Genomic DNA, 16,865 nt, shown 5'->3' with positions numbered 1-16,865 from the left:
TTAAATGAATACAAGATATACATGGTTATGACAATTGTTTACCTCCATTATATAGAAAAAGGCTGAATCCATTATTAAATCCTTAAACTATGTGTTTTAATTATTTGGTCTCTAAACTTTATTTTATTTCTTTTGGCCCCTCAATTCAGAAAAAAAACACATATTTAAGTCCCTCGTTTGGATGTCTGTTATTAGCATGTTTCAAGCTCCGTTAACAAATATAAAATTGTTAAACAAAATGTCACATATGAAAATAATGCACTTAAATTAAATGACATGGGAAATTAATTCCAACCAAATATTAGAACTTCAAATATCACCAATTCAAACCTTTGCGGCCGTATATTTTCATGGGATCAAATTCTACCGACGAGTTGGAGGAACATATGGCTGTTGTGGAACGTCTAGCAATTGAAGCAATGGGCTGTCCGGCATGGTTCCTTGCCAGACAAGCTCCAATACCGGAGGCTGAACCCGACTTCAATGTATGGTTCCTCGTCATATTATAAATATATTTTACACTTATTATTTATCATTTAATATTCTAACTCAAATCATTGAAAGTGAAATTATCTCATGTTGGTTGTGAATGTGAATGAATATGTATTTTTATATTGGTTTGTCTCTACTTAACACTAATTGATTTTAAAATAGATTTTATATGGTAGAAAAATCTTATTCCACACAATTTAAAATTTGAATGTGGCCAAAAATGAGGATATATTAGTTGTTTGGTTTAGTTATGCTACTCGTGAGAAAAATGTTGAAAGTGGTAGGAAGGATTGGTTACTCGTCAGTCGGCATGGTCGCACTACATATAAAAGAGAGTCGAAAATAGAATTATAATAATATGTGGATGGACATATGTTTATGTTGAGAGTCTTCCACTTAACACTAATTAGTTTTTAGATGGCTAAAAGAGTTCACTGTACATAATATGTGAGGCAAAATGAAAAATATTCAATTAAATTCTTATCAAGTGATCGACGAAAGAAATGAGAATAAATGCACATTGTAATGATGATAATCATGCCATTTTTTGAATAGGGGATGGAGGATCCATATATATGTATTATGAATACTATAAATTAATTAAGAAGAGGACTAGAATCACTCTTCAAACCTTCACTTATATCTTGTTTTACTACCTCTACTACTTGAAAACAATATAATGAGCCTACATTTACAATATAGTCAACCAAGACATGAGCTTCTCTTCTTCTATCTTCTACCATATCTTCAAGTGCCTTCAACTCCCATCCAAAATAAAATAAACGTATATCTATTATTGTATAATTATTTTTTAAATATAAATTTATATATTTTTATTAATTACCATAATTTTTGTTTAATTTTTATATCTATTATATCTATGAGCCATACACCATTAAGGAGCAGATAAATTGCCTGAGTCGTCCTTTTGAAAAAATCAACCGTCTTTTATTTTATTTTCTCAACTCTCGCAATTGTTACTTTTTTATTATGTCGTTCAATTTTTTATATCAAGTGACAATAGCGATTTTCTCGAAAAGAATTAGGAAAAGAACATGCCTTTTGAACAATTTTTTTTTTGCCGGATACATTATATTAACAAACAGTTGACATATTTTTTTAGTAATTTGATAAAATTTAATTAGTTTTATCTAGATATAGCGTGATGAATAGACTCTATTTTATAGATGAGATGTCTAATCCAATAAATGGTATATTGCAATTTTATACTGGTGTATACATTCATCATTCTCTCTTGCACCACTTACTATTGGCATCATGCCCATTTTGATACTCGATGAGTACTAATATTTCAAACTGTACATAATTATACATACACTTGCGGATATTGCCAAATAATTCATGGTACGTCCGATTTTTGCAAAGAAAATAAAACTCATAGTTGGGGGTTGAGATCATGATATCCCACTTATGAAAACTTCCAATTTTATAGCCAATTATGCATCCTGCTCAACAGTCAATGTAGCTATAGAGTCGGCATACTAAAATTTAGATTTTGATTAAATTTATCGATTTTTAACTTAACCGAATGTTTGTTCATCCTATTACTATTACTATTAGTAATGCATGTGGCTTGCGCTCCTAAAGGTTATAAATTTTGTTTATTGATCTAAAAAGAACAAACACAATTACTTTCTAAGTTACTTTATCACCAAAAATCAGAATAGCACCAAAAAAGTTGAATAAAAATTGAATTTTATCTTTCTAAACATGTTTGAAAGCATCGATTTCTCATTTCTCTTTAAAAAAAGTCTATTTCTTCTATCTAAAAACTTTTCTCTCATCTTAATTGTTTAGAGGGTGGAAAAAAATATTTTCGATATTCTTAATCTGAGAAATCATCTTTTTTCCGTCTAAATTATTATTAATCTTTATGATATTTTTTTTTATTAAATTTATCTCTCTATTTGGAAAGTTTCTTGTATTTGAATAAAAAAAACTGGGATGTGTTTGATCTGTTTTTTTGAGATCTATTAAAGGAGAAGATCGGAAAATTAGGATTTAACGGATCAAGCGGATCGTACTTTAGAATCTAGATTGAAGATAAGACTTGAAAAGTTTGAAATTTCAAGAATCAAGTGATTTCAAGATCGTTTTTTCAATATCTGAACCATATATGTATTTGGGTAACCTTTTGATGGTTGAAATAACTTTATTCGATGACTTATTCACAACTCTCATTATTGTCTTAAATTTGTTGAAAACTCATTCATATTTGTAAATTTTTCTTATCATAAATGGAAGTTTTAGCCTTAAAAAAAAGGTTAACAAGTAATTGCATTTTGATTGATTAAAATTAAAATTAAGCGAATTTGAACATTTTAATATTAATAATCAAATCATCTTTATTCCCTCTCTGTATAATCAAGAGTTTGTCATTTTTAGCATTGCTAAAAATTTGCTCTTTAATTTATTTATAGAAATAATCACTATCGTCTTCATGATATTAGATTGGAATTACTCGTTCTCTCATATCTTTTTAAAATTCCATTATTTTATTTTATGAATATTTGTATTCAATTTTCACCTACAATATAATTCATTGGTGGATCATAGAGGTAAATTGTAAAAACATCGTTCGTTGGAAGGTGACTCTTTAATATTTAATTTAAATATTTTAAAAAATTATGTGGTATAATTATTATTTGTAAAGTCTACGTTAGCGATCCATATGTGTACGGAAATTTCTCAAATGATCGTTAAAGAATTATATTAATTTTTCAAAATATTTGTAATTTTCGTTTATTTTCAAATATTAAGAGTTTAAAACTTTAGCATTTAAAGTTTAATTTTTAGGATCTAGGGGTAATGGCCAGTAGCCGGAGGCCGGGTGGTGATAGAAGGCCGGCAGTGTCAGTTGAGGCCGGAGATCGAAGGAGGTGATGTCTTATTTTGTGTAAGTAAGAAGCATAATTATTTTATTATTATAAGATTTATTTATTTTAAATTGTGAGCCTTTGGGCTGATGCTGCATTGACAAGACTCTTATAAACTGCTACTGGGTTTAGGCCTTCAAATATTTGAAATAGATAATTGAGTCTTACATTATCGGATCTGGCCTTCTCATTGGCCCAGCTACCAAACTATACACACTCAAAAATATTTATAATGGCATTGGCAATAGCTTAAATAAGTACATTAGAATATTTTTCATCCTCATAATAATTTAATAATCCTTGTAAGTTTTTGTTTCAAATCTTAATAATCATTATAGATTATTGGTAATTGCTTGATAAAATATATTCTTTCAGTGACAAAGCCAGATTGTAACTTGAGATAAAATACAATTTAATCAAAAAATATTATCTTACAGTAAATATCTAGTACTTAAATATACAATTAAATTTTTAAAGCGGGTTATTGCTATAAATAAAAAAAGGGAAAAGTTGAAAAATACTTGATTTTGTTAAAATAATCTCAAAAATACTTATGTTCGTTTTTATTTGCGGACAATACTTACAAAACAAAATAAATTGCACCTAGCACTTGATTTAATAAAAACATTAAACCTAACACTTAAAATCTTATTCCTCTAAACCCTAAACCCTAAATCATACTAAACCTAAACCCTAAATCATGCTAAAACCTAAACTTTAAACCCTAAACTCCAAACTCTAAACCCTAAAACATGCTAAATCCTAAACCCTAAACTCTAAATTCTAAATCTTAAATCCTAAACCCGAAATCATGCTAAACCCTAAACCCTAAATCATGCTAAACCCTATATCCAAAATCTTAAACCCTAAACCCTAAATCATGCTAAACCCTAAATCATACTAAACCCTAACCCTAAAATCATAAACCCTAAATCTCTAAAATTTTAAAATCTAAATTCTAAATTTTTAAAAAATGGAGTTAAATGTTGGATGAATAAAAAAATGAAGTTAAATGTTGGACTAAATAAAAAAGTTGGGTTAAGTGTTGGATGAAATAAAAAGGTGAAATCAAGTGCTGGATGAAATAAAAAGGTGAAATCAAGTGCTGGATGAAATAAAAAAGTGGAATCAAGTGCTAGATGAAATAAAAAGGTGGAATCAAGTGTTGACAGAAAAAAAAAGATGCTCAAGTATTTTTGAAATTATTTTTGATAATCAGGTGATGAGTCTAATTTCCTCATAAAAAAATAGTTCTCTTTAGAGGTAATTTTTCATTTTTCTTATTTGAGGTAGGGCGCGGCCTCTTCCAACTCTACTTTGACTTAGCCAATGCATCCTTCTCTTCCCTTTTTAACTTTTTAAGTTAGAAAAAAATTGAATATCTGAACTTGTTATTTTAACAGTAATCTTATTGTAACGTTCATTCCTTAAACTATTTGCAGTTATAAAAACTTCTAAATATTTTTTGGAATTAGGATGTGTTTTCTTTTGAAATTCTAATTCGTTCAGGAAAACTATTTTATAAGTTTGAAACATTATGTAAAAATTGATGTTATTTTTTATACTCTTTAGATTAAATAATTTTTATAATATAAATTTTTAGAATTATACTATATAAAATTAATTTCAAAGTATGAATTTATGGATCTTGTCTAGATTTATTTTTGGAAATAATGTATTTTTAAAACGATCTAGTAAGAGAACATTGCTTTTTCCTATAAGAAAATATTGTTTAAATATAATAAAAAATTGAAAGTTAAAACATATAAGTGACAAACTCATTAAAGTTCAAGAGTATAAATATATATTTAGCCTATTTCAAAAATTCATGTAACGGCGTTAAAGCAATGATATTGTCCCAGAGGTTCGACGATTATAGGTCCCACACCGGCTTACGATTTTTCCATCAAAAGACAAACTCACGCTCAGCAGCAATTTCTGTACCAAACGCCACACTATATTCTCATTTACAATGCCGTTAACACTCTACCCCACTCCTTAATTGGCGCGTGAGTTTTCTATCCAACATTGTGGGCCCCCAAGTTAAGTTCTACCGTCGACGCCGTACGAAAATCCGCAGCCTCGGGAAGAAGCATGTAATTTAAATTAAGTGACGGAACTAACGGGTAGAGTTTAAAAGACGTGAAAAAAAACTGATATTTATTCCTAATCACATTATTATTTTACTAATTTTATATTTCTCACCCCATAAACGGACCAACTCCAAATTTTACAAGAAAAAAGTAACAGCCGTTGGATTAAAATATGAGGTCATAATGAAATTAGAATACAAAATCGAACAGCTAATATTGAAGGAGCTTTATGATAATACGGTTGTTGAGTACTTATCAAATAAATTTATTACCGACAATAAACCATGGGTTCGCTTTGGAAACAAAACTTTATACTATAAAAACAGGAGGAACAAAAACAAAGGTTTACAATTAAAAAAACAAAAAACAAAAACATAAATAGATGTCTTCTTTTCCTTCCTAACGTCAATTTCGTTCTCAAATTAGGGTTTTTTGTTTTGTTTGTTCAATTTTAATTTCAATCTCAATTAAATCTCTTTTCTCTCAAACGTTAAAATAATCGAAACGTTTTCTCGTATCTAATAATCAGATTCGATACGAAATCGAAAACGAGGAGAGACAATTAGATCAGAGATTTCTTACGCCGATAACAGGTACATCGTTTTTTGATTTTTTTTTGAAGGCTGTCTACCGGCAGATCTTGTTTATGTTAAAGCGCAGATAGAATTTTTTTAATTTTTTTGGAGTTTGGTTGGTGGTGACTTTTTAGCCATTTGATTCTGATGGATGAATTATTGGACGGTGTAGATTGTTTCTGGCAAACTCTTAATATTGAAGTAATTGACAATATCAGGTCACGGGTATAGAAGTCGCACACCTCTGAAATACGCGGAAAAGTGCAGTCATTAGCTTAGCATTCATAGTCGTTAGACTATTTTTGAATTTGATAGCCATGCCACGCCTGTTTGTTTATTAAATTCATATTTATTATATAATTTTTATAATAGTTAGACCTTAAAAAATAAACCAATAAAAATCCCACATTTTTATTAACAAAAAATAAAACAAAGGAGTGAGTCCCTTATTGAATGGTTAGTGTATACCAACCGCTCAATAAGTATTGAGCACTCACAATAAAAAATGCACAATACCAATCAGATATTAAGCTTTAAAACTCTACATTGTAGATGCTTTTAGGCCCTCACTTGCAATTATTTGGAAATTGATAAATGAAAATTATATTGCTAAACCATTTACAACAAAAATAAAATTAGAAAAAATCTTAGGAATATATATCAATAAACTTTTTTAATGACAAGCCAAGTAATAGTGTCATTAGAAAAGTTTTAATTATAATAAAACTCAGAAGAAAAGAATGAAAATCCAAAATTGTATTGTCCAGCCAAAAGTAGCTGGTAAAATTCAGAAGACTCCCATCAAATGGAAAAATCCACGTGGTTCGCTGACGTAAATTAACAGAAACCTCAGCATGCTTTTCTTTTCTTCTTCTATTACACTTTCGATTCTAAAAACACAAAAATTGAAAAGTATAAAATCCTCGAAACATCTTCGACTCTACAATTATTTTTTTTGCCAAAGATAACAATATATAAATATATAATAAGAAAGGTCATCTCATGAAGATGATGAAACCCTCTTGAAATAAAAGAACTAAAAGTGGACTTCGCGGCTACTATTTGAGCCATCCAATTACACATTCATTTAACAAATTAAATACCAATATATGGATAATTTGTTAAACGAACGGTAGCAATTATGAGTAATAAACATAAAATAAAAATGAAAAAATTACTTACAGTTGATAGCGGCTAATGTGCTATAAATATTACCTTGATTTTGTAGGAAAGCAAAAATTGAAATGTCGAGATCATCCAGAGCAACAATCACCATAATAGAATACCTGATTATTTAAATTACGAACTTAATAAAATTAATTCGATCTTACCTGACAGTAGCGGTGTCCAATGAGGTAGCCGAGGAAGGATGTGAGCTAGAGGGGCCATTTGAGAAGCCCCTTTTGCATAAGTAAACGTGATAAAAAAAACTCGCCATATGGGATATAAACACCCATAAAGGGGCAATAAACACCCAATTGGGGATAGAGAGTTTATACGACAATACAAAAATATTATTTTAATAAATAATCAATAAAATATTTTCCTTTATCTTTTAATTGATTTCTTTTTATTTACATTGCCATACTTGTAAGTTTTATGAAAGCTAATAAATTGCTACTTTGCAAGAACATTAACAAATATAGAAATTTCAATTTCGTATGAGAATAACTTTTTCAATCAAAATTTTATTTTACATTTTAGATAACATATTTTATATAAATTTTAATTGAGTTTTAAAACTTGTCATATAATAAGATAAATTGTTAAAATTTAAAATTTGAAATTGTCATTATTACTTTGTATGCACGATAAAGTTGGTGAATTTGAAAAATTATAGATATATAGAAAAAATGAATTGAAACTTTCATAGATAAAAAATATAGAATTCTCTCATGTATAGAAGAAAATAAATATAATTTATCTAATAAAAATAAAAATATTGTTGTTTCAATTTAAATCATCAACAATATAATTCTCTTATGCCAAGCTTTTGATCTCAGGATTCATAGTAACCAACAGAGTTCAATGAATTGATATGGGAATTTGTAAGAAAATGGTGATTCTAGTTGTTGAACAGGAATTAATGGGAAAGTTTCATTTGGAACAATTTTGAAAAGCTATCAGTGACACTTCAATCATAAAAGATTGTCCATGGCGTTAATTATAATTAATTTTTTACAAAATATAGTGAAAATTACTTTTGAATTGTTAGTTCCTCCATGGCGGTTAACAGATACAATAAGTAAAAAGGAGTCCATGGAAGCAGTTTTTGAAAGAAGGGGACGGCATAACCGCCGTAGAAGAGGCAGCGATTTATTCCAAAACAAGACACAATGACAGGCATCAAGTTGATATTGATCATTGGTCATTCGATTGTCATCATCAACACTATAATGAATGCATGTGATGATTTTTTTCTCAAAAAGTAGCCGTCAATATCAAACCAACTTCATCAAAATTCTTGTATTTAGAGTCTACGATATATACAATAAACAAACCTGTAAATTGACGATGGCGGATGCAGTTTGCGGCAGCGGCAATTCATAAATATAATGATTAGCCCCTCGCAATATACTGGTCGTTAAAAATCCCTTTTCTTGTAGTGTTTTTTTAATTATGACTCTATCTTAATTGACGGTTGAGATTGTATTTGGAAAATAACTTTTTATAAACAACCATTTCATATAGAAATTAGCCTTCGAGACTACAATTTATACTATTCAATTTCTCCAAATTACGTCCTTACCTCTAATTTCACTGATTCCCCTGTTTATTTGTTAATAATAAGGTGCACTATTAAATTTCATCTCGTCTTTTTCTATTTTTTTTCTATTACCGCTTAGGGTTTCATTTTCAATTTTTTTATTTTAATTTTGTTTGTCTGGTTACAGTGCTGATGATTCTTCAACTTAAAATCTAAAATGGCGCCTTTCATGTCAACCACAAAAGCACTCCGCTCCTTAATTACGAATAGAAACGCTGCTAAATGTTTAATCAGATCGACAAAAAACCAGACCTCTAATTTTAATCATATGCGACCTTACAGTAGCATTGCTCACATATCAACACCCTCGGTACATGAATTGATTGATGGAGATAATGATTTTAGGAGTCACAATTTTAGCTCTACATTAGGAGGCTTGTGTAATTATAATAAATCTCAGAGGAGACAGTTTCTTGGTTGCGGAGATGGCGAAGAAGGCGGTGTTTTATCAAAAGTTTACGAAGAGAGACTCGTTCTAGGGTAATTATTATAATGATTTATTATTGTTTTTATTATTTTTTAGAAGTGGAGCTGATATGAATTTGTTTTAAAATTTTAGTTATTCTCCAGAGCAGTTATATGATGTGGTTGCAGCTGTTGATTTTTATCATGGATTTGTTCCGTGGTGTCAACGTTCTGAGATAATTAGACACTATCCTGATGGATCATTTGATGCTGAGTTGGAGATCGGTTTTAAATTTCTTGTTGAGAGTTACGTTTCTCATGTTGAATTGCAGAGACCTAAATCAGTAAAGGTAATTATGCATTTGTTCTTCATGTTCAATTATGAGGCATTGTGTATTATCACATCAAATGAGCATTTTGGTAGAGTAATCAAGAAGCATTTGTATTTGATAGCTTTTGTGGATGCTTGTCTGACAAATTAAATTGATTGAATAGGAGAACACTGTACTTTTTATGAGTCATAATGTCTGACTTTAAATGATGCATTTATTCAAATAATAGTCCATAATGTATGTTTTCACAGCTTGTTTTTGAGTCTTGAGATACTTGAGTTCAAACAAAAAAGTTTGCTTATTTTAACATGAATTGTGGCTCTTTCCTTCAGCTATAGTTTCGTAATCTCTTGGCTTAGTTTCAACTTATGTAATTGCTAATATACTGGACCTATTATTGTTGTGTTTCTGTTATAATTTGAAGTTTATTGAATTTATATTATCCTCCTTGTTGGTTAATCAAGTTGCTTATTGATTCCAGACGACAGTATCAGAGAGTACTCTTTTTGATCATTTGATAAACATTTGGGAGTTCAACCCGGGACCCGTCCCAGGAACTTGTGACCTCCATTTTATGGTGGATTTTAAGTTCCAGTCACCACTTTACAGACAGGTGACAGTCACTTCCTTTTCTCCCATAGTTATTTCTGTGAAATATTGAGACACCTCTTTCTGTGTACACGTCTTACATGTTAAAAATAATCAAAATAATACTACTATTCTGAAACTCCATTCATTCATTTATAACATTTACCAGTATCCAATTAACATAATTAGGAGGCATGTCGTGCACTTCTTACATAATCGCGTTACTTTCGAGTAAATTATACATAACAAAACTTGTGTAAGGCCTTTGGGATTTAACACCAATAGACTTGTGGTTTTGGTAAGGAAACACTTTTGATACTGGGAACTCTGCTTAGTTGGTTATCGTAGTTGTCTGAATGAGCAGATATACCAGGCACCCTTTCAGCTGTATATATTATTGATATTTGAGTTGGTGCTGAGCTGAGTTCTATTTAACTTCGTCAGATCATCTATTGGAATGAAAAATTTTGTGTTTATGAAACTAAAAATATGTGATTTAGAACAGATGACTTGTGTCTTTGTAAAATGTTGGCATATGGAAACTGTCACAACAAAATGGTTCATGCAAACAAGCACTCTCGAATCTTGTTGAGAATCACAGATTGGATTTCAACAAGTTTTCATATACATTTCTTGTCACACTTAGAGTTATGCTTGTGCTCACTGTTTGACTCTAAAAAAGTGTGGTAGATTTGGAATTTGAAAATTATATTGACAGTGAGCATCCTGATTTCTCTTATTACGGTTTGTTACAGGTGGCATCTGTGTTCTTCAAGGAAGTGGTCTCTCGACTGGTTGGTTCATTCAGCGAACGCTGCCGCTTGATATATGGTTAGTCCCAGTCCTTGAGAACTCATATGAACAGAAGGCATAAAATTCATTTTTTTTTTATCTAATTCCAATACTCCATATGTATACACCGTATGTGATTAAATTTTATTTACGATACATTGGATGAAAAATTAGCAAGGCTGCAGAATTATGACCCCTGCTTATTTTGGGCATTTTTTTGATTCGGAGTAGTAAATGATGCTAACTTGTGCTTCCATGGCTACAGAAAACTGCCTTGGGTTTTACATTAGTCTTAGTTGACTAAATTAAAAATTTCATTTAGCCCATGATATATTGCTCCATGTTTCTTTTCTTTTCTAATCCCATATTTTCCGTACTTCTTTCATTAAGTTTAAGGAGAAATTCTTAGGTAGACAACCTATCACGTAATAACACGTCATTAAAATGATGGCAATCTTGTAATATTATTTATTCAAATGTGTAAATAAGGAATAAATAACGTTACAAGATTGCCATCATTTTACAGAAATGTCATTACGTGATAGGCTTAGTCCATGGATGACGTGGTGGACTGAGTCTATCTAAGAATTTCTCAAGTTTAAGATTAATAAATAAAATAATATCTTTCTAGTATATTCATTATCTTGTGTTCATGTAGTGGAGTGGTGCGGGTGTATGTGGTCAACGATTGTATTTCATCTGCACAAATGGATTCATTGATTCTGTTTATCGTAGTCTTATGCTTTGAAATTGATTGGCCCAACTCAAGAATTATAGGTATTATTAGATGTCCGTGTTTGGTTACAGCCGGGTTAAAGAATTTGTGGTTCCTTTGTTCGAACAGTCCAACTATTTTGATTCAAATAATACAAGCAAAGGTGTTGAGAGGAACCCAAAGGGCCATCATGCAATTCCACATTTTAAAATCAAGCAACCTAAGGTGAAGGTTAAACTAAAGGCTCAAAATTATATAAAAGTTGACTTCGACAAATGGAGATTTAGGCTAAGGTTAAAAACAGTGCTTGGTTTCTAATATTACCACTATAAGAATGTGAGTTTAATTGAGCTTAAAAGATATGTATAAGTGTAATTGAACCGCAGTTGAGTTTTGGAATGCTCAAGTTCGGCTTCACCTTGGTGGTTGAATTCGATAAGGGATCGAGATTTGACGACTGAAACTTGAGATCTGCTCCTAAAACATATATCAAATTCAAGTTTGACTCGAATTTAACTCGTACGTCATTCATTTGAGTTCTAAACAAACCCTATTCATAAATAAGTTAGCTTGTGGGATTTTGATGAGAGAACTTGCTAGCTTACAATCGATCTTTTTTACAAATCTAAATAACAAGTCACGGGTATAGAAAAAAAATTCATAATACGTCAAACCGGATTTCCAAAACAGTGTCTTTTTTGTAAATTTTTCTTATCATAAATGGAAGTTTTAGCCTTAAAAAAAAGGTTAACAAGTAATTGCATTTTGATTGATTAAAATTAAAATTAAGCGAATTTGAACATTTTAATATTAATAATCAAATCATCTTTATTCCCTCTCTGTATAATCAAGAGTTTGTCATTTTGAGCATTGCTAAAAATTTGCTCTTTAATTTATTTATAGAAATAATCACTATCGTCTTCATGAAATTAGATTGGAATTACTCGTTCTCTCATATTTTTTTAAAATTCCATTATTTTATTTTATGAATATTTGTATTCCATTTTCACCTACAATACAATTCATTAGTGGATCATAAAGGTAAATAGTAAAAATATCGTTCGTTGGAAGATGACTCTTTAATATTTAATTTAAATATTTTTAAAAACTATGTGGTATAATTATTATTTGTAAAGTCTACGTTAGTGATCCATATGTGTACGGAAATTTCTCAAAGGATTGTTAAGGAATTATATTAATTTTTCAAAATATTTGTAATTTTCGTTCATTTTCAAATATTGAGAGTTTAAAATTTTAGTATTTAAAGTTTAATTTGTAGGAAGCCGGAGGCCGGAGGCCGGGTGGTGATAGAAGGCCGGCAGTGTCAGTTGAGGCCGGAGGTCGAAGGAGGTGGTGTCTTATTTTGTGTAAGAAGCATAATTATTTTATTTATAAAATTTATTCATTTTATTCATTTTAAATTGTGAGCCTTTGGGCTGATGCTGCATTGACAAGGCTCTTATAAACTGCTACTGGGTTTAGGCCTTCAAATATTTGAAATAGACAATTGAGTCTTACATTATCGGATCTGGCCTTCTCATTAGACAATTGAGTCTTACATTATCGGATTTGGCCTTCTCATTGGCCCAGCTACCAAACTATACACACTCAAAAATCTTAATAATGGCAATAGCTTAAATAAGTAAATCAAAATATTTGCCATCCTAATAATAATTTAATAATCCTTGTAAGTTTTTGTTTCAAATCTTAATAATCATTATAGATCATTGGTAATTGCTTGATAAAATATATTCTTTCGGTGACAAAGCCAGACTGTAACTTGAGATAAAATACAATCTAATCAAAAAATATTATCTTACAGTAAATATCTAGTACTTAAATATACAATTAAAATTTTATAGCAAGTTATTGCTATAAATAAAAAAATAATTTTCTCTAGAGGTAATTTTTCATTTTTCTTATTTGAGGTAGGGCGCTGCCTCTTCCAGCTCTACTTTGGCTTAGCCAATGCATCCTTCTCTTGCCTTTTTAATTTTTTAAGTTAGAAAAAAATTGAATATCTGAACTTGTTATTTTAACAGTAATTTTACTGTAACGTTCTTTCCTTAAACTATTTGCAATCATAAAAATTTCTAAATATTTTTTGGAATTAGAATGTGTTTCCTTTTGGAATTCTAATTCATTCAGGAAAACTATTTTATAAGTTTGAAATACTATGTAAAAATTGATGTTATTTTTGATACTCTTTAGATTAAAGAAATTTTATAATATAAATTTTTAGAATTGTACTATATAAAATTATTTTCAAAGTATGAATTTATGGATCTTTTCTAGATTTATTTTTGGAAATAATGTATTTTTAGAACGATCTAGTAAGAGAACATTGCTTATTCCTAAAAGAAAACATTGTTTTAAATATAATAAAAAATTGAAAGTTAAAACATATAAGTGACAAACTCATTAAAGTTCAAGAGTATAAATATATATTTAGCCTATTTCAAAAATTCATGTAACGGCATTAATGCAATGATATTGTCCCAGAGGTTCGACGATTTATAGGCCCCACACCGACTTATGATTTTTCCATCAAAAGACAAACCCACGCTCAACAGCAATTTCTGTACCAAACGCTACAGTATATTTTCATTTACAGTGCCGTTAACACTCTACCCCACTCCTTAATTGGCGCGTGAGTTTTCTATCCAACATTGTGGGCCCCCAAGTTAAGTTCTACCGTCGACGCCGTACGAAAACCCGCAGCCTCGGGAAGAAGCATGTAATTTAAATTAAGTGACGGAACTAACGAGTGGAGTTTAAAAGACGTGGAAAAAACTGCTATTTATTCATAATCACATTATTATTTTACTAATTTTATATTTCTCACCCCATAAACGGACCAACTCCAAATTTTACAGGGAAAAAGTTACAGCCGTTGGATTAAAAATATGAGGTCATAATGAAATTAGAATACAAAATCGGACAGCTAATATTGAAGGAGCTTTATGATAATACGGTTGTTGAGTACTTATCAAATAAATTTATTACCGACAATAAACCATGGGTTCGCTTTGGAAACAAAACTTTATACTATAAAAACAGGAGGAACAGAAACAAAGGTTTAGAATTAAAAAAATAAAAAACAAAAACATAAATAGATGTCTTCTTTTCCTTCCTAACGTCAATTTCATTCTCAAATTAGGGTTTTTTGTTTTGTTTGTTCAATTTTAATCTCAATCTCAATTAAATCTCTTTTCTCTCAAACGTTAAAATAATCGAAACGTTTTCTCGTATCTAATAATCGGATTCGATACGAAATCGAAAACGAGGAGAGACATTTAAATCGGAGATTTCTTACGTCGATAACAGGTACACATCGTCTTTTGATTTCATTATTTTTTAAGGTTGTTTATCGGCAGATCTTGTTTATGTTAAAGTGCAGATAGAACGTTTTTAATTTTTTTGGGGTTTGGTTGGTGGTGACTTTTTGGCCGTTTGATTGTGATGGCTAAATTATTGGACGGTTTAGATTGTTTCTGGCAAACTCTTAATATTGAAGTAATTGACAATATCGATAATTTTTAGCAATATTAGATGTGAGCTGTAAACAACGTTAAATATTTTTTTGGATTCTTCAAGGAGGTGCTTGAATTTATTTCCTTGTTTTTATTTTGCGTGTAATGTCAGCATTCTCCTTATACCGTATGTCGACATAGTCAACTTTTATGGGCACATTTAAGTAATTTCACGTTATTTGTCCACGTATACTGCTTCTTTATCGTTTTTTTAAAATTTTAATCTTGTGCTCTCAAATTAATCTAGTTGAATGACAATTATAACCTTACATAAAATCTAAATTCAACTCATTGTCTTTCCTTAATACACATGTCTTACGTTTCTTGTGAAATCAGCCAGAGGGTAATTTAGTCAGAAATTAAACTATTTAAAGATTCGAGAATCATTATTTTCAGCTAACTGCAAACACGCAATCGTTTTTCTCATCGTCTTCTCCAGCAATTGAAATTAAAAAATAAATCAGAAAACTTCAGAGAAACCCTAACCCTAATTTTTGTTGTTGTAGAAATTCAATCAATCTTGAAGATGGGTTCTGAACAAAACGATAGCACAAGCTTTCCTCCATCTGAATCGATCCTCTGCGCTAACGGGTGCGGGTTCTTTGGCACGGCGTCGAATATGAACCTTTGCTCTAAGTGCTACCGCGATTTCCGTGGACAAGAAGAACAGGCCGCATCCGCTAAGGCTGCCATGGAAAAGACGCTCAGCATCAAACCCAAACAAGAGATTAATAACCATAATCAAGAATTGGTGGTTGAGCCTGCGGTGATTGAGAAAAATTCATCTGCATCGTCTTCATCGGGATCAACACAGGCGGTGGCGGCCCCCGCTGATCAGGGGCCGCCGAAGGCAGCGAGCAGGTGCTTGTGCTGCAATAAAAAAGTGGGGTTGACAGCGTTTGTTTGCAAGTGCGGTAGCACTTTCTGTGGGAGTCATCGGTACCCGGAGAATCATGATTGTTCTTTTGATTTCAAAGGAAACGGGAGAAACGCCATCGCCAAGGCGAACCCAGTTGTGAAGGCTGATAAAGTTGAGAGGTTCTGAAGATGGGGATAATGATCCTAGTGTCTGGATTGTTATTCTTGATGATGGTGCTGGTCTTATTTTCAGTTGTTAGGTTTCTTTGGAATTATAGGTTATTAGTGTTTAGTGGTTTATAAAGTTCTTTTTTATGCAGGTTTGGTTAATGTAATGTGGAAGGTATGTGGGGAGAGAGTGGATTGGATGATTGTGTTCAGGGGAAGAGTTGGGGGAGGTTTGATTCCATAATAAAATGGAGATCACTGGATTGTTTGCTTATGAATACTTTGGCTTTCCTCTTTTCGGTGCCGATCCATGTATCTGTCTATCTATTTACCGCGTTGATATTTATATAAATTTGCTTGCTTTTCTGTGTGTATACTACTCGAATGTCGATTCTTTACTGTATTGTTGAAACTTGAAATCTCTACACTTGCTTGTGCGTCATCCATCCGATCATTTGAATATATTTATATGCGAGAATTTTCATGATTGTTTGCTGTTTTTGCCAAGTGATTCAAGATGATGTATACATTTCTTCTGTTGCTGCTTCTTGTTGCCACTATTCTGCTAAGCATCAATCTGGTTCAAAAGTTATGTGCCTTTTCTCTGTTTTCTGTGTTAGGGTGTGTCAAAGTGAATTATGTTATCTTCT

General features: G+C 30.9%; 2 protein-coding genes across 3 annotated transcripts; both read left to right on the top strand.

The window, feature by feature from the left end:
* Positions 1-8,868: 8,868 nt before the first annotated feature.
* LOC126676493 (uncharacterized) lies at positions 8,869-11,270 on the top strand. Its single transcript, XM_050370710.2, has 4 exons — positions 8,869-9,304; positions 9,384-9,579; positions 10,043-10,174; positions 10,905-11,270. The coding sequence occupies exons 1-4, from the start codon at positions 8,982-8,984 to the stop codon at positions 10,983-10,985; spliced, it is 732 nt and encodes a 243-aa protein (XP_050226667.1). The 5' UTR covers positions 8,869-8,981; the 3' UTR covers positions 10,986-11,270.
* A 3,463-nt stretch (positions 11,271-14,733) lies between these two features.
* LOC126676495 (zinc finger A20 and AN1 domain-containing stress-associated protein 1) lies at positions 14,734-16,589 on the top strand. Of its 2 annotated transcripts, none has more exons than XM_050370712.2 (2): positions 14,734-14,983; positions 15,696-16,589. In XM_050370712.2, exon 2 carries the CDS (start codon positions 15,716-15,718, stop codon positions 16,232-16,234), a length of 519 nt encoding a protein of 172 aa, XP_050226669.1. In that variant the 5' UTR covers positions 14,734-14,983; positions 15,696-15,715; the 3' UTR covers positions 16,235-16,589. The 2 variants fall into 2 exon arrangements, with proteins under 2 accessions (XP_050226669.1, XP_050226670.1); XM_050370713.2 differs by lacking the exon at positions 14,734-14,983 and having other exon boundaries at positions 15,577-16,281; positions 16,368-16,589.
* Positions 16,590-16,865: the final 276 nt, after the last annotated feature.

The sequence above is a fragment of the Mercurialis annua genome, linkage group LG4 (assembly GCF_937616625.2).
Source record: "Mercurialis annua linkage group LG4, ddMerAnnu1.2, whole genome shotgun sequence".
NCBI classification, from domain to species: Eukaryota; Viridiplantae; Streptophyta; class Magnoliopsida; order Malpighiales; family Euphorbiaceae; genus Mercurialis; species Mercurialis annua.
The sequence above is the reverse complement of the archived record's forward strand: the minus strand, read 5'-3'. Positions and strand labels throughout refer to the sequence as shown.

Coding starts and splice junctions, on each gene's coding strand:
- LOC126676493 (XM_050370710.2), top strand. CDS start 8,982: ATGGCGCCTTTCATGTCAACCACAAAAGCACTCCGCTCCTTAATTACG. Junction 9,305..9,383: donor GAAGAGAGACTCGTTCTAGG/GTAATTATTATA, acceptor TTAAAATTTTAG/TTATTCTCCAGAGCAGTTAT. Junction 9,580..10,042: donor AGAGACCTAAATCAGTAAAG/GTAATTATGCAT, acceptor TATTGATTCCAG/ACGACAGTATCAGAGAGTAC.
- LOC126676495 (XM_050370712.2), top strand. CDS start 15,716: ATGGGTTCTGAACAAAACGATAGCACAAGCTTTCCTCCATCTGAATCG.